Below are 18890 nucleotides of genomic sequence, written 5' to 3'. Positions count from 1 at the left end.
TAGATGAACTCTATGTAATGTATCTACCAGAAGACAGTCTGGCTAAACCATTACTCTTTAAACAGCCAAGTTACAAACAGAAAACTAGAAAAGAGTTTTTTAGGAGGGATTTCTAGTTTTTAGTTGTGTTTTAATATATTTGGTTGCATATTGTGAGATTACACATTATTAACCTAATTAGATTTTAGCAAGACAAATATGGAATGTTATTGCTAAAATATATATATGTTAACTTACCAATGACATTAACATTAATTTCTCCTGAAACAGATGACACAGGGTTTTCCAATGTTAAGTAATAAACTCCCTTGTCTGGACGCTCACTAGGAGTAATGACAAGTTCTGCAAAAGAGGCAGTGGTCTTCATTTTCACACGATCACCCTCTTCTAAGACTTGGTCACCAAAAGACCAAGTGGCAGTTGGCACAGGGTACCCAGTGATGGGAACATGGATCTTGATTGGCTCTGGTACAATAACTTCCAGCCCATCCTTAAATGCACTTAGGTCCATTGTAGGTGCAACTGGAAAAAAATGGAAAGTGGATTCAATAAATTATTTTAAGATGCTATGAACATGGCTAATGACAATTGTGTTGAGAGGCTGAGTCTGACTGTATCTCAGCCTGTAGTTCTAGCTTGCTGTATCTCAGCCTGCCTAGACCTAGCTTTGTCGTATGACTTCCTACCTCTTCTGGCTAAATGTTTTGGGTTTTTTCAAAAATATCTGACATGGTAAGGGAGATTAGTATTACCACGTATGACATCTAATTTACCTTTTAATGTAAAAACTTTGCATTCTTTAAGGTTTTTTTAGGGATCTTCTCTGCCTTTCTTTTCTTCTGTTATGTCTCACTTTCCACAAAGGTAGGTCAGGAGGCAGAAGGTTATTCATTGCTTCTCAGGCAAACTAACAGGCCTCTATCTCATTGTACAGATAACTATCTACAGAATTCACAATGGAGGAGAAATAGCTTATGATCTCAAATGTCTAAGGTGTGCCAGTTATCTGGTGAAAAACATGCATTTTACCCACAAGATGCACTTTAATTGTGTATCATATCTGATTAATTTTTTTTAAGAAATAGGATGCAGCTTACCAAAAGTATCATCTGCAGTTAACGGCCCAATAGCCTCTGCTGGATCAGACACACCAGCTGCATTTTCTGCTGAGACTCTGTAGTAATAACTGGATCCTTGTTTCAATCCAGTTACCTAAAATGCACAAACAATCATTTACTACTTCATACTAAAGATCATCTATACATTTTACCAGCTGATGAAGAGAATACTGTACCTTGAAAGTAAGAGCAGGTACTAGTTTTGGGTTACAACGAATCCACTTGTCTGTTCCTTCCTCCTGCCTTTCAATAATATAGCCTAAGATTGGACTTCCTCCATCTTCGAGAGGGGGTTCCCATGTGAGCTGAACTGATGACTTAGTTTGATCTGAATGCTCAAGGTTAATGGGAGGACTTGGTCTCTCTGAAAAAAAAGAGAAAAATAGATTTGTGTAACTGATAAAGGAGCATGGTTTTGCAAATTAATGGTTTCTATCTCACAGTATTGATTTTAAAGCCTTTGCATGGCTTTTTCTACACTGATTTTTTAAAGTCAGGTTGCATCCTAACTTGAGAGAAAAAATATTTGCAGTCCTTACTAAGCCAAGTGGTAGAAAGGTATTCGTGCTATGTTTGAAAGACAAAAATAGGGAAAACCTAACTCTAAACAGTATTTGCAGAATACACATTTGTCAATTGAACTTTCCTGCACACATAGCATCCAAAATGCTCCTGTCTCATAATGTAATCATAATTACGCAGACATTACATGCTCACCGATTGGGTCCATGATTTTTACTGCACGTGTAGCAGGACTTGGTTTGCCAACTCCAACCATGTTTTGAGCTCTTACTCTGAAGAAATATTCTTCATTTTCCACAACATCAGTCAGGACAGCTGACAGTTCATCAGCTCCTGTGGTCATAGTTGGCTCCCATCTGATGGTAGCTCTGTTACGCAGTTCAATAACGTAGCCAGTAATCGGGGATCCTCCATCATCCTCAGGGGGTTCCCAGCTAAGTGTGGCTCCAAACCTGTTCACATCAGTAACTTCTACATTTTGAGGAGGACCGGGAACATCTGCATTTTATTTTAGGAGGAAAAAAGAAAAAAGAAGTTATGTAGGTTTTACCTATTGTTAGAATTTGTACTGCTTTTTTTACGCAGCCATAAAACACTGAGTTTTTCATAACTTCTGCTCACCAAATTTGCTCTTAGCTTCCACAGGTGTGTCTGTTTCCACTGGCTCACCAGTGCCCACTCTGTTGCGTGCACTAACACGGAAGAGGTACTCAACTCCTCCTTTCTGAAGTCCAGTAACAGTGTATTCACAATTTTCAGCACGATCTGTGGCTACAATCCAGGTCTTACGCTTGATATCCCGTCTTTCAACGACATAGCCTATGATTTTACTTCCACCATCACTTTCTGGTTCTTGCCATGCGAGACCAACTTCACCATCGTAAGTTTCAGTGACCTCCAAGTTTCTAACTGGACCTGGAACATCTATTAAAGATATGACAATACTTCAGGGCATTGCATCCATTCTTTTCCCTCTGGCTAGAGAAGAGGAGTCTGGGGGGGAGACCTCAATATGATCTACAGCTTTCCCATGAGGGGAAACGGAGGGCTTCCACCTCAATAAAGGCTTTTTATTCTGTGAAAAATGGTAAGCAAGGTTTTAATAATATAAGTACTTACCAATGACCTCTACATTGATGAATGCTTCTGCCTGGCCATGTTTGTTTCGAAGCACAACCTTGTACCTTCCCTTATCTGATTTTTTTGCTTCATAAATTTTGAAGGTAGTGCAGTCAGCTGTTGTATCAACAGTTGTTGTGGGCAGACTTTCCCCTGCTTTTAACCATTCAGCTTCTGCTTTTGGGTAGGCATCATATGGGACAGTCATAGTCAAAGGTTTCCCAACATCAACCACAAGGTTTTGATCACCAGTTTTGATTTTAGGTGCAGCTAAGAAGGATGAATGTGAAGTCAGTACTTGCACATATATATATATATATAGATAGATAGATAGATAGATAGATATAGATATAGATATATAGATATATAGATAAATATAATTGATATATTTGTGCAGTCAGCAAAGAAAATAACAAAGAAAAGTAAAAGGAGTTGCTGTGTAAACTCTAAGAAAATCCTTCATATACTTGTTGGACAACTCCCAAGAAAGAAATACAGGCTGGTTGGTATGTACTGTGTCCTCCTATAAAATCAGGTAAGAAGGAGTTGCTTTTTGAGAACTAATTTAATTATTCTGTAAAATAGACAAATAAGGAATTATATGTCTAATATGACTTAAATAAGTAGGCCAAATAATATTCTTTCTTTTTTTCAGTGACTTAATTAAAAGCTTAAAACTCCTTTAAACTTAAATCTTGCTCTTTGGTATATACACATTGAAAAGTGATGTGTTTTCCTCAACAGCTGGATCAGCACGGTATAACAAAATATGTTTGTTGTTTAAATTCATATTCATATAGTTTAACAGATTTGTTAAACAGACCTCAAATAGTCTAACACTTTTCTCTGATTGTGTATTCATTTTAGTTCAGCTTTTTGAAAGAGCAAAGATCAATTTAGTTAAACTAAATTCACTAATATAAGATTTTAAAAAAGAAGCACAAAGCAAGCAACTTACCAGCTAATTCAAGCTTAGCTCTAGCTTCCTTATCTTTGGCGATAAATCTGTACTCCCCTTGGTCACGGGGTTTTATGTCACACACCTGCAGCCTGTGGACCTTTCCTTCACTCATCATCTGATGTTTGTCACCTTGGATGATAATCATGTTGTTTCGCAACCACTTGACCTCCACACCATCTTTGTTCAATTCAGCCATGAAGATGACATCTGCACCAGGAGGTTCATAAATATCTTGTGGTGGTCGAATAATCTCAACAGGGATTTCTGAAATAAATATTAATTTATTTGGCGTTATTTGCTTATTGTTTCTATTATTTTTAAATAATGTATAAATAAATTGCACCAATTTTACACATACCTTCAACAAAAAGTCTTGCCCTAGATCTCCTGTCATCCACTCCACAGGAATATTCACACTCATCATCTAGTCTACAGTCTTTTATTATTAATCTGTGCAGATTTCCATCCTTTTCAAACTGGTATCTTTATAGGGGAGAAAAATAAGCAGTATTTTAGTTTCCAGACAAAGCAATAAATAAAACAAACAGGTTAACATACTCAGAAGAATAATAAAATGTACATACTTTTTGCCTTCTTTGATTTCTCTTCCATTTCTGTACCATTTTACACTGACTTTCTCTCTGGAAAGCTGGCATGTAAAGACAGCATCATCAAATTCAGTCACAGTCTGGTCCTGAAGGTGTTCAGTGAAGTCTGCTGGTGCTTCTGTGATGAGAAGCTCTGCAACTGATTTGTCTTGTCCAGCAGTAACAGTGTATTCACCTTCATCTACAAACCCGCAGTCTTTAATGATCAATGAGTGCTTGAATTTATCAATTTTGTACAAAATGCGCCTGTCAAATGTGATCTCTTCTCCATTCTTTGTCCATTTGAGAGTTGCATTAAGGCGATTGACTTTGCACCAGAATGTGACAGTTTTCTTTTCCATGGTCTCAATATCTTCAAGGGGCTCAACAATTCTGAGATCCTCCTCTGTTATGACAAAAAAGCAAACATTTTTATATCCTCATATGAAATTGAATGTAAATGATGAAACAATTTTAATTTATTGCAAATTTATTTACCTAATACTTTTAAGGCAGCAGAGCTTTTAACGTGTTCACCTCTCTGGTTTGTCAGTGAGATGGTGTAGGTAGCTTGATCTTTCAACTCTGCATCTCTGATTCTGAGAGTGTAGACTACACCCTTCTGAACAATAATGTACTTGGCACTATCAAATATCGCCTCGTCATTTTTGTACCACTTTTCTTTGGCACCTTCTTTATTGACTTCACAGTTGAAGATAATTTCTTGACACTCATTAACTTCTTGGTCTTTAAGAGGAGTTATAATCTTGAGTTTTTCTGAAATTGAGAAAACAGAAGAAATAAGACATCATGTAGTATAAGGAATGCAACAAAACAAGCACATTGATAAAATAAAGCTTACCAATCACTGCTAAATGTGCTGTAGCTTTAGCTTCACCAACCATGACAGTATACATCCCTGTATCTCCTAGAACAGACTCTTTAACCACAAGTGTTCTCTTTTTGCCATCTGAAATGATGTCATACTTATCACCAGGCTCCAGGACTGTGTCACCCCTCAGCCACTGTACTGTAATGGCTTCCTTGGATACTGAACAAACAAATTCAGCCTTTTCTCCTTCAAGCACCTCAAGGTTTTGTGGTCTGGTAAGAAATTCTGCTGCAAGTTCTGAAAGAAAACATTTTTGTAGATATATATATATATATCTATATATATATATTATTTTTCACTTGTGAATGGAATAAGCAAAGTTATGTGTTACTACTGATTTTTTAATGTTTTTAATTTTATTTTTCCCCAGGATACAAGGCCACCAAAGCAGCACTCTTACCATGTACAGTAAGTTTTCCTGTTGTACTAGAGCTTGGGAGCTTGCAAGTGTATTTGGCAGCATCTTCAGGATGAGCATTATGTATAACAAGAATTCTCTTTCTACCATCAGAAATGTGTTCAAATCTACCACCATCAGGCACCTCTTCATCTCCTTTAAGCCAAGTAACTTCAGCATTAGGCTTTGAAACTTCACAGATCAATTTTACAGTGTCATTTTCATTTACTTCAAGATCAGGAAGATTTTTTGTGAAAACAGCCTCTTCCTCTGCAAAAAGAATTTTGAAAGATGATTAAAGCTTGCCATAAAAAAACCCCACTCTCACATTTTCTATTGTTCACATATTAGATTCAAAACAGTGTGTTTACCTATCACTGTAAGTAGGCCAGAAGTTCGAGCTGTTTTTGCTTCACAGGAATATTCAGCTTCATCATCAAAGACACATTTATTGATGACAAGAATGTGTTCTGCACCTTTAGAAATTATGTCATACTTTTTGCCTTTTCTAATTTCCATGCCATCCTTAAACCACTTCACCTGTTTCAGAACAAATTAACATGGTTATTAACATGCCCATCATATATGACAGTATGTTCTTTTATAACAATGAAACAAAGTTTTCTCCTCTAGCTGAAGGAGTTACTGAGATTTAAAAGTGTCACTACGGACCTTGACGTTTGGACGAGAAATTTCACATTCAAACCGAGCAGACTGTTTTTCTTTAACCTCAAGGTCAGTTAGGGGTTTCAGGAAGTCAACACGAATAGCTGTAAGAGAATACAAAATTTTTAGTAGAGGGAAGTTCATGTTACAGAAGTAAAAAATTGACATTGATACTACTGCCAGTCACAGACACTAGTACATTGCCTTTACAGCACCTAGACATTTGGTATAAAAACTGTGAATTACTCACGTTCCACATTGAGAAAACATGATGTCTTAAAATCCTTAGCATCACAGGAATATGTTTTTGCATCGTCCAATGTGCAGCCATGGATGATGAGTTTTCTGACCCTGCCATCAGAAATGATATCGTACTTCTTTGATTTGTGAATTTCTTCTCCATTTTTGAACCATTTAACTTTTGCATTTTCCCTGGAAACTTCACATTCCAGTACTGCAGTGGCTTCCTCTTCAACAGTCTGGTCCTCAAGTGGTTTAGTAAATTCAACTGGGGGTTCTAAAAGAAACAGATACAGATACATAGAAAAGATCTAAATTTCAGCCAGTCTTCTGCTTGTGCAGAACTATCCATGCTGTGTACTAATTTTCCTTGACTGAATAACCAAAAAGGTTCTTAGATGTCCCTATTGAAGGTTTCTTAAAACATTTTTTATTTTTAATACACAGACATTTTTTTGTTAATTGAAGTTAATTGAAATTTCCTCATTTTCAACCTCCTGTAAGATTAGACTGAATGCTATCCTTGTCCATGGAGTTTTTAATTAAAAATCGTCACAAAGCCTGGCAACTCTATTTTTTTAGCTGAACCATACCCATGTAATCTCAGTGACTCTAAAGTTATACTGTGAACTTAGAGAATGCTTAGGGGTTTTTTTCAATTTTTCCTTGAATTACCCAATCAGTTCTTTAACTTCTTAAAGATAATGCAGCTTGTGAGCAGTACAAGTGGGTATACAGACAATGTTATCTTGTCCCTTGACTGATGGTGCAGTTACACTCTCACAGGTTTCTGGATATTCACAAGAACAGAAAAAGCCACTGGAAGCCACAAAGGCTGGTATTTGTGGGTTCTTTTGAGGCCAATTGAATGTTCAAGTCTGCAGCAAAGCCCTGGAAGTCCTAATTTACTGATTCATCTCCCAGATTTTACTTATTTCCAGCGTTTTCCCTCATTCATCTCTTCTGTGAAGTGCAAAGATTTTAAGTAGGTGGCTTTTTTTTTAATCAGGAAGTTATCCATCAGTTGAATACTATATATATGATTCCACTCATTTGAGAAGTAGTGTGTATTAGCCTCCTATTCCAGGATGAATCATAAATGGACCATTAATGCTGATTATGATTTAACTGAAATGACTGACTTACCTTTCACAAAAAGATTTGCTTGAGTTCTGAAATCTTTTGCTGTCAGTGATACCTCTCCTGCATCTGTTAACTTGACATCTCTAAGAATAAGTGTGTGAACTCTCCCTTCAGCGCGGATCACAACCTTACAAAATACATAAAAAACCCTTTGTGAGCATCCACAACAAGTACTTAAGAAATATTTAAAGAAATACAATGCTATTTATGATTTGTGGAGTTTGGTTGTCCACTTTCATGTGAAATTTTGACAACTTTCTTCTGTATATATTAGATATAACTCAATCCTCAAAGCTTTGAGGATTTTGGGGCTGACTTGAGATGATGTCTATTTCAAATAAATACAAAAATTAAGAAAATTTTTGGGAAAAGTTGGAATTACTGCTGGCTATGTGTAAAGTAAAAACTTTTGCAGCTATAAAGAGGTTTGGCATCCCACACATACACTTCTCTGAAAACACCAACTTGACTTTCTATTATTAAAATTTGGTAAAATATTCTCCCTAAAAGACTAGTTTCTATGATGACCTATTGCAGAAACTACTTTGCAATCACAGTAAATAAAAAAATCACTTCAATGTATAAAGGTTATAAATGTTCAGCTGAATGCCAGCCACAGAGGTAATAAATTAGTTTGAATTAGCAACAGCTAAAATGAAACATTTGTACAATCAGATTGATTCTTAATGACAGTTTTAAATTGTGCGTCAAGAGGTTATTTTAAATGGGTAGAAAGTGACGCACTGAGTAAACATATGGTTTACTCTCAATTTCATCTTGATAAATTTTCAACTGTTCAAATGACAGTTTTGACTGTATATGTAAACTACATGAAATCTGACTTCTTAAAAATGTAATTAAAATAATAGCTCAGACAGAAAATACCAAAATAATGTTCCATTATATAGAATACCAGACATATAATATTTTTCTTGCCAGGCAATCATAACTATCAATCCACTGCATTGATCAATGGCTTTTCACATTTTTATTCTGAAACTCAGAAGTAATTATCTTGATTTATTTCAGGACTCATCTACTAAGATTCAACTTCGTTTATCTGTCCTTAAATACTGTAATAGGGTCCCTTATCATCATGTTCTGTTTTGGGTTTTTTATTTCTACATTCTATTCCTTTTACTAAATAGTTTTCATTTATGCAAATTTCTTAAAGCTCAGAAAGATCTAGCAAAACCTGAAAAAAAATGCTAAAAATTGTATCTAAAAGAAATAGCAATATGTACCGAAGTATTATTAAGCACCATTATTACAGGTTCTGAAACTTTGCTAGATCATGCAATGTATTGAAAGTTTACTTTGCCTTAGGTTTCCAACTTTTATTTGAACTTCCACTTCTTTTTTAGGCCTAGTATGCGAAAAAGAAGTCTTACAACCACTAAAATCCATTTCCATTTCTTAATGTATTAATTTATGTATGTTTCTTTATTTATTTCCCTTACCATTAACTTTAAAAATTAAATTGACTGCATTCCAGGCTGCTCAAATCTCAGATTTAAGAGCCAGCACTTGATGAAGGGTTAAAAATAGCTAGCGCGAAGTGCTTGACAAGCAAATCTGCCCAGAGTTATCTGGAGAGCCAGAACAAATGCCTGAAATGGAATTTGAATCCTCTTAATCCCCTTATATGTTGAATTGGACTGCAACTCAGCATTCAGGAGGAAAAAAGGCTTTTCTTGATAGCACCTTTCAAAATCCTCTCACTGTAACCACATAACCTGAGCAAAAATTATTCAGTATCCTTGTGACTGAGTCTCCCACAGAATCGGGTATAAAATCACTGTTGTAATGACTGACATTTTGTAACCTTAGTTTCCCTTTGTATGATAAATAATTGTAGTATCCCAGAATACTGGAATTTCTGGGAAAAACTGTTGTATCATATTTAGGGATGATTTAGCATTTGACACAGCAGTACCACAATATTGCTATGCCTTAGTACTTCACCTGAGAGAATAAATAAGAAATAAAGAAGGGGAAGTGCCTTCAGAGAGAAGGAGGAGGAGAAAACATGAGAAAAAGTAAAGTTTAGTTTCTTTACCTGATCACTGGGCTCCAGTTTCTTTCCTTTCAGGAACCATTCTACTGGGATTCCCTCATAAGACAGTTCGCAATCGAAGGTTGCTGATTCCCCAGCTGTCACTGTTACATCCTTGAGGGGTCTCAGCAAGCCAATTACTCGAGCTTGGTAAGGAGAAGACATAATTTTTAGATTAGTCACTTCTACCCAAGAGAGAGCTTCTGCCCTTACGTACTAATCTCCATGGTGGCTTCCCTCAAGAGAGCCAGACATCGCAATGCTGCTCTTTACATTCCCTAAATAGAAGAGGCCACCCTGGGTTCTTAGGGGAGGGCTGGTCACCTACAATTTCCTATTTGCAGAGCGTGTTTCTTTAAATTGAACAAGGTCAGCAGGAAAGTTGCTCTGCATCTGTCTCCTTGCCAAGCCTTGCATGCCTGTTGCTAGATAAGGCATGCGTTTCCAAAATAGCGAGGGCTAGGATTGGAGTGGGAAAGAAGTCGTCTTCAACGGTGTAGTCTGTCCCTGTCCATCAAGCTCTTAACCCTATCCCCAGAATATCTCTGTTATCCTATCCTCTCCAGTTAACATGACACTTTGATGCAGCAGAGCCTTTGCTTGCAATATTTGATTTCATAACAGCATATATGATGCCAGACCATGAAGCAGCCTTCAAGGCCATCTCCTTAATTTTACTTCTTCTATATGGATAAATGATAAACAAGGTTAAAAAACACATAGGACATTCCTTAATGAAAAAAATTAAAGACAGCCTGAATAACTGATCTCTGAGTTGTTCTTCTGGAAAGGATTGCTGTGGGTTCAATATAGGATAGAGACTTACCACCCATTCCAAAGAGGCAGTGTGTACTATGTTTTCACTTAATTAATCAATTAGTTTCATTTTAAAAGACACTTACGTTTCACTCGAAGGTGAGCACCAGACTTGGCATTTGCTGCTTGGAAATCTACTCCACCAGCTTGATCCAAGCGTACATTGTACAGTGTAAGGAAGTGCTTTTTTCCTTCCTCCTTGATTTCACATTCCTGAAAAAAACAAATTGAAATGATTTTTTCAATGCCTTGTTTGTACTACTCACCAAAAGAGCCCTTACTTCTCTTACCATGCATCTGTTTACTTTTACTCCATTCACAACTTAGGCCCTCATGAAATATACCTTATAAACATTCATTCAAAGGCCTTTCCTTTCAAACTCTCTTCTTAATACAGTCAGCTTCCTCCTCGAAAGAACACATTTCTGTGCTGACTGAGTAGCCAATATATTAATATATATGTAGACCAGTCAGAGGTCTAGTTTCCCCAAGGGAACTAGAAATTGCTAAGCTTGTGCTGTGACCTTTCCTCAAGAAGGTCTTTCCTTCTTTTATCCAGACAGTGATCTTCATGTAACTTCCAATCTTTGTGTATTATTCACATTTGTATTATTCACATAATATAGAAGCCAAATTATTGCCGATTGTGATTGTATTGTTTCTTCATTTCTCATTCCAGCAAGGAGTTCAGAATATTTGATTAAGCTCTATACTATTTTACACCAATTTTAGCTGTCACAAAAATGAAAAGGAGTTTGGGAATGTGATCTACATCTATTTAAACTAAATATAACTCAAAACCCACAGGAAAAAGCATGCAATCCAAAGTTAGTATTTTTAAATGTCATTTTGGATACATGATTGTTAGGTATTGTTAACAATGTAGAATGTATAATTTTATGTAAAAATCATTTATTATTTAGCTATTTTGGATCACATTTGTACTATATTTAAAACATTGTTAATGAAAAAAATCCACTATTTTTAATATAGTGACTCTTCCTGAAAGCAGAAAGAGATAAAATTTAGTTTCTGCAGTCACCCGCTCTCTCACACCTCACCTCCCTGCAAAGTGTTGATATACACACAAAAAATATCATGAAATATTTGCTTACAGCTGATTCAGTCAGGGGTTCTCCTTTTAGCTTCCAATTGCCATGGACACCTTCCTCAGAGATTTCAATATCAAAACGGGCAGTCTCTGTCTCAATCACCTCCACACTGTAGAGTGGTTTCACAATCTCAATATCCCGGTCTGGAGAAGAAAAACACGATTAATTCCCTCAGTCTCTAGCAGATCCCAAAAGATCTCTACAGAGCAGCCCATTGAAATAACCATACCTTCAATATCAAGTTTAGCAGAGGTTTGATCAGTACCACAGTCGCAAGTGTACTGTCCAATGTCTTTCTTCAAAGCTTTCTTGAGAATAAGGATTCTCTTTTTACCATCAGCCTTAATAATGACATTCTTTGATGCAGTAATTGGTTTGCCATCCTTCATCCATTTCACTGGGGCATCTGCTTTGCTGATTTCACATTGTAAGATTACTTCATCTTTCTCCACAGCAGTGTAATCCTGCAGCTTCCCAGTGAAATAAGGGTCTCCCTCTGCAAGAAAAAGTTAAGACATATATCAGTCTGAAATTTTAGTCTTCCAGAAAAAACAACTAGTTTCTACCATAAAATAGATTTCCTGTTTATAACCTGCAAAAAGGGCTAAATACAGTACCTTTTCACAGTTCTCTTACAAAAAAGAAAACAATAAACACCTAAGAAATTATTTGGGGTGTTACTAATATTACTGACAACATTCTTTTGATGCTCTAGGAGTTTTAGAGTGCAGTTTTAACTTGGCAACTTTGCATAAAGTTTTAAAGTTATTGCAATTATCCATTGTGAATAGGTAAATGGAGACTCAATGAAGGAAAAAAAAACTGTTAGATTTTCAAAATCATAATTTAGATTTAGGTCAATCCCAAGACTTTCTGATTGTTATTTTTAATTGATAAAACTCTTCTGATAATATACATCAGGTAAATTCTTTTGGTTATTCTTACCAAGAACAGTGAGTTTAGCTTCTGAGGATTTGCCCATAGCTTCCACTTTTATCTGAGAAGTATCATCAAGAGTAAGATCTTTGATTGTGAGTGTATGGAATTTGCCATCGTCTGTCATTGAAACCACTTTGCTGGTATGCAATCGTTGGTCATTCTTGAACCAGACCACAGTGATATTTTCATGGGAGAGTTCTACAGTGAACTCTGCAGTTTCTCGCTCCTTCTTTGTTACGTCCTTGAGAGGAGTGATGAATTTCAGGCGGATTCCTATAACAACATAACATGTCATAATGTTATCAATATAAATTATGCAAGTATATGATGCAGAATTCTCCTAGAAGACAACATCTAACAAACCTTCAATAATTAGCTTGGCACTTGTTCTTTTGTCCTCAGCTTCAAATGTGTATTTTACTTCATCCTCAAAGGCAACAGATTTAATAATCAGAGCATGCTTAGTTCCATCTGAAATAATTTCAAATCTTTCATCGGGAATGATCTCTTCTGTTCCTTTCAACCAGCGGAAAGTCTTGGGTTCTCTGGAGACCTCACATTCAAACTTAGCTTCATCCTTCTCAAAGACCTTCACATCACTTAGTGGAGTGATAAAGATAAGAGGCAGTTCTGAAATCAAAGAAGACTCATTCAGATCACTTCATACCATACTTTCTCACACTAAATTTGTTCTCATGCCCTGAAATACACAGGGAAATGTTGACCAAATGCAGACTGTACCTTTCACTTTCAGATTAGCAGCACTGTTAGCATTGGCAGCTTGGAAAGACACTTCTCCAGTCATATCAAGTTTGCAATTATGAAGGACAAGAATATGCTTCTTCCCATCTTCAATGATTTCACAATCCTGGTGATAAAGAAACACACACCCCACCCCAAATATTAGTATTCTCAGAAATCACTAAGAAAACACTATTATTAATCATGTTTTTCCACTGGAAATTATGGTGTAAAAATAAAGAAGAAGCTTACAGGTGAAGGTGTTAGGGTTTCTCCCTTTAGCTTCCATACAGGGTGGACATCAGGCTCAGAAATCTCAATTTCAAAGCGTGCTGTTTCACCAACAAATACTTCCACTCCATACAGTGGACGCTCCACTTTAATTAAGCGAGCTAAAAAAAAGAATCAAAAGTTCACATCTGTTTCCTCACAAATTGCATACCATAGAAATGCCATACTGGAAAGCATCACAAATCTCTCCCTTCTCCTTTTTCTGGGCATTCAAATGCTATGACCAGTAAATGTTTATCTGACCTCTTCCTAAAAAGCAGCAAGGTGGGAGTTTACAACCTCCTTCTCTAATATGTCTGAAAATTTAGTTATTTTTGGTAATAATAATTTTTCCCAATAATTAACCCAGCTATCTGTTACAGTGAACTAAACTGATTTTTTTCCTGATAGTAGCTGGACAGAGAGAGTCACTGTCTTTGTAACAGCTATTTATGTATCATCAAATATATTGTCTCTTGTCATCGCTTTTAATAACTTTAAATCTAGATATTTCAGCTGTTCATCATAACAGCATGCTTTCCACAGGTACATTCTTGCTCTCTAGAGAGTGTCTGTCTGTCTACACTGGTTTACAAAGGTTTTGGTACTTCCCCTTAGTGAAGACATGATTACTTACACTCAACACTGATATTGGCACTTGTCTTGTCGGTTCCACAGTCACACTCATAAAGACCTTTATCACTCTCTGCAGCCTTCTTGATCTTCAGGATACGGCGCAAGCCATCCGTTTTTATGGAAATTCTGTTGGAAGCTATTAGCTCTTCACCATCCTTGTACCATTTTACTGGCACATCTTTGCTAAGTTCACACTCCAGAGTAATATCATCTTTCTCTACAGCACTGTAGTCTTGCAATTTCACAGTGAAATATGGATCAGCCTCTACAAAAGCCATGGTGGATAAGATAAATTAGTTATATAAATGTACTAAAATGTTAATATTTTGTCAATTTCTACTTATAAAAATGGCTTATATTTATTCTATTTATTCTATAGCTATTTATGTAATTACCTAACACTTTCAGATTGGCTTGTGTGTTCAAGTCCTTGACTACAGCCTTTATTTCTGAGATATCATCAAGTGTTACTTCTCTCATTTCTAGTTTATGAACTTTGCCTTCTGAAGTAATTAAAACTGTTCTGCTTGTGTGAAGTCTCTTGTCATTTTTGAACCATTTCACAGGCATGTCTTCATGAGAAAGCTCAAACTGGAAGTGAGCTGTTTCCCCCTCTTTCACTGTTTGATCCTGTAGAGGTGATATGAACTTCAGCCTTACACCTGTAATGTAGACACATAAATACAATCAGAAAAATGGCTAATGTAGTCCTGAGAGATATATTCTTTCTCCTTTTTATTTTTTTTGTTCATGAAAAAATACTTGCCTTCCACAAACAGTCTTGCTGTGCTCTTCTTGCCATCAACTTCAGCAGTATATTCTCCCTCATCATCAAACTGTGAATCATTGATAACAAGAATGTGCTTCTTTCCATCTGCAATGATGTCAAATTTTTCTCCGATCTTGAGTATATCAGTGCCCTTGGACCATATAACATTGGCCTCTCTGGTAAGGACACATTCAAACCTTGCTTGGCGCTTCTCAGGAACAGTGACATCTTTCAGGGGCACAGCAAAGTCCAATTCGATTTCTGGAAGCAGAAGAGAACACATAATTTGTAACGTGCTCCAGGTGAACTCTGTCTAAGCTGGTGTCACCGTGGGGCACCGTACCTTTGACTGTCAGGATAGCTGTGGTGACGGCGTTGAGGGCCTGGTAAAGCACTTCGCCAGCTTGCTCCAGCTTGACTTTGTGTAAGGTTAGGAAGCGTTTTCCTCCTTCAGATTTGATTTCACATGTCTGGAGAGATGACAGACTTTGTTACATACAAATACCAATGCAATGCAAATGCCTTGCTGCTAGGAGTTTTTAATAAAGGGATTTTCATAAACATTGCATATGTGGTGAAGAGTCAGGTAGGAAGAATGAAATTGCTTTCTAAGGGAATTTAATGCTTTTTTACACAATAATTAAAATATGGAATACATTTCTTCAGCATTCTACACTTTAGAATGCCAGAATCATCCCTACAATGTATGTAGCATATTTCTATTATTGCTTGAATAATGTGCTGCATTACCTTAAGAAAATGAAGGCCTTCAAAACTTAGCTGTTATAAAGTATAATCCTTCCTTAGAGAATCAGAATTTTTAATCATATATTCTGGTTGAGTAGCTGTGACACATCTTAACATAAAGATTCAAGGAATCTGTTCACAGTGTTTAATTTAAATAAATTATGTTGTAAAACTCAAGGATGCTTACAGGTGAAGGTCTCAGGATTTCTCCTTTCAGCTTCCATTCCCCAGGAATATCATCTTCAGATATTTCTGTATCAAAGTTTGCTGTTTCTTTTTCATAAACTGTAACATCCTCTAATGGCTTCAGAAGCTCAACTTCACGTTCTACAATGCACAAATGAACACATATATGATTAGATCAAGTTTTGATAGAGCTTTATAATAATTCAGGTTACCTTTTTTGTTTGTTTATTTGGATGTTTTTCAACTTTGGCATACAAGAGGATTAAATATAATCCAAATAAAAGCTTCCTTACCACCAAGGGTCAGTTTAGCTGGATATCTGCGACCTTCAACTTCCACTGAATATTCTCCAATATCAGCAGGACCAGCATTCTTGATTTTCAGGAAAACTTTATTTCCTTCTTTCAAGATTTCTGTCTTGTCAGTGGGTTCAGCAGGGATTTCCTCATCTCCTTTAAACCATTTAATGTTTGGTGTATCCTTGACAATGTCACAACTGAAAGTAGCTGTTCCTTTTGGTTTAACATGCTGGTCTCTTATGGGTTTTACTAACCAGTCCCTTATAACTTCTGCGTGACAAAAAGTTGCACAAGAAAACAGCTTAGAGCACTTTTATTACAAATGGACGTGTTATAAAAAAGAATAAGAACTAAGAGATTTTGTAATACAACAAGTTTTTAATAGCTGTAAAAATCTTATCTGTCCACTTATGTTGTAAGACAATGAGAAAAGGTTTTCATAGTTTTAAAGCAGCCCAAACATCCGAGAGAGAAAAAAGAACATGATTTTGTTTGCTTACCTACTACCCTAACACAAGACGAGCACGATAGTTCAGAGTTTTCCACAGTAACAGTGTAAGTGCCAGCATCAGCATCATCTGAATCAGTGACTGTGAGGGAATGTGACAAACCAATAACACCCAGAGCAAATTTTCCAGGCTTGGCTTTGATGATTTTACCATCCTTTCTCCAGACCACATTTCTTTCTTTGTTAAGTTCACATGTTAAATACAGTGGCTGGGTTTTAATGACAGTCACCTCTTCTTCAAGGGTTTTCACAAACCGCACTGGGAGTTCTGTGGAAAACAAATTATTTTGATTTGTCTCCTTTATAAATAGAACATGTGATGCAGAAATAACTTACATAATATGTGTAGTGGTCGAGGGAAGCAAAAGGACACATCTACCAACTCCCGTAAAATTACAAAGTACCAATTCTAGTTTGAGGAGTAGCTAGCCTACTAATAAACTTGAAACAAGGAATACCTTCAACAATAAGTTTGGCAGTAGAGGTCTTCTCTTTGTTCCCCAGTCGTAATACACAAGTATATTCACCAGCATCGGACAGCTGGACATCAATAATATGCAGCTTCCTATCCTTGCCATCAGCAATAAACTTGTGTTTTGGGCTCTCTCGGATGTTACTTCCATCTTTCATCCAGCTGGTAATTGCAGTGGATGGTGAAATAAGGACTTCAAAGATTGCAGAAGACCCAACAGACTCAGCTTCTTTTAGCACTATATCTTTCATCTCTTTGACAAACTTCAGTGGTACAGCTTTGAGTTGGTAAGTAAATGGAGGCTCTTCAGGAGGTTTTTCACCACCACTGCCTGGCCTGAGTTTCCTTCTCTCTGCATCTGCTGGTGAAGGTGTCTTCTTGGCTGTAATTCAAATTCAGAAATGAATAAACTAATCCTGATTAATTACTTTTGATTGTAGGCAGTGTTGATTTTGGTTGGGGGAGATTTAACAGTCTTCTAAGTAGCCAGTATGGGGCTATGTTTTGGATTTGTGTTGAAAGCAGTTTTGATAATACAGAGATGTTTTTGTGATTGCTGAGAGGTGCTTGCAGAGCCAAGGCCTTTTCTGCTTCTCATACAGCACCACCACTGAGAAGGCTGGGAGTTCACAAGAAATTGGGAAGAGATACAGCCAGGAAAGCTGATCCCAACCGACCAAAGTGATATCCTACACCATATGGTCTGTATATAAAGCAGGGGGAAGAAGAAGGAAGGGTGTGGGGGGGCAGGGGTGCATGCATTCAGAGTTATGACATTTGCCCTTCAACAGATGGAACTCTGCTGTCCTTAATATGGGTGAACACATCTCTGCTCATAGAAGTGGTGAATGAACTCCTCATCTTGCTTTGTTTGTGTGCTCTGCTTTTGCTCAGCCCATGAGTTTTCTGACTTTAACCCTTCTTATTCTTTCCTCCCTCCCACCATAGGGAAGTGAGTGCTGTCTGGGGCCTGGTTCCCTGCTGGAGTTAAACCATGTCAAGTATTGCTTGTAATTTCCTACCTTTGACTGGACTGATACCCTTTGGAGATTCTTCTTTTGGTGGCTTGGCCTCTGAAGTAGAATAGCAAGATTATTAGGAATGTAGTTAAATAAACATAATAAAACTAAGACAAGCATTTATTTTAGATATCAGATTTTTTCTTCTTTTAGTACATATATGTAAAAGGGGAGGAAAACAGAGGAAAGGGGAGGAAAAAACATATCTATATTTTTATAGAACTTCTACTGTCTATATCTCAATAGTAAGTTCGATATCCTGAAGTGTGGGAATGACATATTCAGCAGTAGAGCCTAATAGGCAGCTTAAAAGCTCCTATTTCCCTAATGTGTTGTCCTCCCATTAATTTGTAAAATTTTGTCATTCCCTGACATTTAAGATTAGGCCCTTGATCAATACCCACCTGTCAGCCAAAATAGTTTAAGTGCCTATTAAAGTTATATGGGGTTTGTTTTTTTTTTTAAAACCCACACACTTTTACTAATGAATGCCACAAAAATATAAGCTGTGTAAATTAAATATATGTTTGGGGACAATGTCGTACTTTTACAAGTGATGGATGTTCTGTTAGTAACTTCATTTGCGATGAATCATCACAGACTTTTGAAAATATTACCCATGCTATAAGGCCTCTCATTACCTTTTTGTGAAGGAAATATAAAAGATACTTTTAA

The 18890-nt window shown here is 36.6% G+C and overlaps 1 protein-coding gene and 1 long non-coding RNA gene across 19 annotated transcripts in view; one reads left to right on the top strand and one right to left on the bottom strand.

Moving 5' to 3' along the window:
- Positions 1–18890, bottom strand: part of LOC310911499 (titin-like) — a 240789-nt gene that overhangs the window by 82377 nt on the left and 139522 nt on the right. For all 18 annotated transcript variants that reach the window (XM_083865081.1, XM_083865086.1, XM_083865093.1 and 15 more), the window contains 33 exons: positions 18219–18269; positions 17183–17578; positions 16717–16992; positions 16211–16486; positions 15919–16058; positions 15328–15454; positions 14982–15245; positions 14611–14877; positions 14217–14480; positions 13562–13701; positions 13310–13436; positions 12932–13198; positions 12575–12841; positions 11859–12125; positions 11633–11772; positions 10604–10730; positions 9705–9847; positions 7649–7772; positions 6513–6779; positions 6269–6366; positions 5968–6136; positions 5600–5866; positions 5170–5436; positions 4806–5084; positions 4305–4713; positions 4079–4203; positions 3718–3984; positions 2760–3029; positions 2262–2564; positions 1836–2138; positions 1295–1482; positions 1098–1212; positions 238–522 (listed from right to left, as the gene is read on the bottom strand). In XM_083865081.1, coding sequence (XP_083721207.1) covers positions 238–522; positions 1098–1212; positions 1295–1482; positions 1836–2138; positions 2262–2564; positions 2760–3029; positions 3718–3984; positions 4079–4203; positions 4305–4713; positions 4806–5084; positions 5170–5436; positions 5600–5866; positions 5968–6136; positions 6269–6366; positions 6513–6779; positions 7649–7772; positions 9705–9847; positions 10604–10730; positions 11633–11772; positions 11859–12125; positions 12575–12841; positions 12932–13198; positions 13310–13436; positions 13562–13701; positions 14217–14480; positions 14611–14877; positions 14982–15245; positions 15328–15454; positions 15919–16058; positions 16211–16486; positions 16717–16992; positions 17183–17578; positions 18219–18269 — 7275 coding nt within the window. The remainder of the gene's footprint in view (positions 1–237; positions 523–1097; positions 1213–1294; positions 1483–1835; positions 2139–2261; positions 2565–2759; positions 3030–3717; positions 3985–4078; positions 4204–4304; positions 4714–4805; positions 5085–5169; positions 5437–5599; positions 5867–5967; positions 6137–6268; positions 6367–6512; positions 6780–7648; positions 7773–9704; positions 9848–10603; positions 10731–11632; positions 11773–11858; positions 12126–12574; positions 12842–12931; positions 13199–13309; positions 13437–13561; positions 13702–14216; positions 14481–14610; positions 14878–14981; positions 15246–15327; positions 15455–15918; positions 16059–16210; positions 16487–16716; positions 16993–17182; positions 17579–18218; positions 18270–18890) is intronic.
- LOC310911504 lies at positions 3135–5681 on the top strand. The gene is made up of 3 exons (XR_014590523.1): positions 3135–3294; positions 5305–5414; positions 5570–5681. It is a non-coding gene; the product is annotated as an uncharacterized lncRNA (long non-coding RNA).

Source organism: Zosterops lateralis, assembly GCF_965231275.1.
Source record: "Zosterops lateralis genome assembly, chromosome: 7".
Taxonomy (NCBI): domain Eukaryota; kingdom Metazoa; phylum Chordata; class Aves; order Passeriformes; family Zosteropidae; genus Zosterops; species Zosterops lateralis.
Note: the sequence above shows the minus strand (reverse complement) of the source record. Positions and strands in the feature narration are given on the sequence as shown.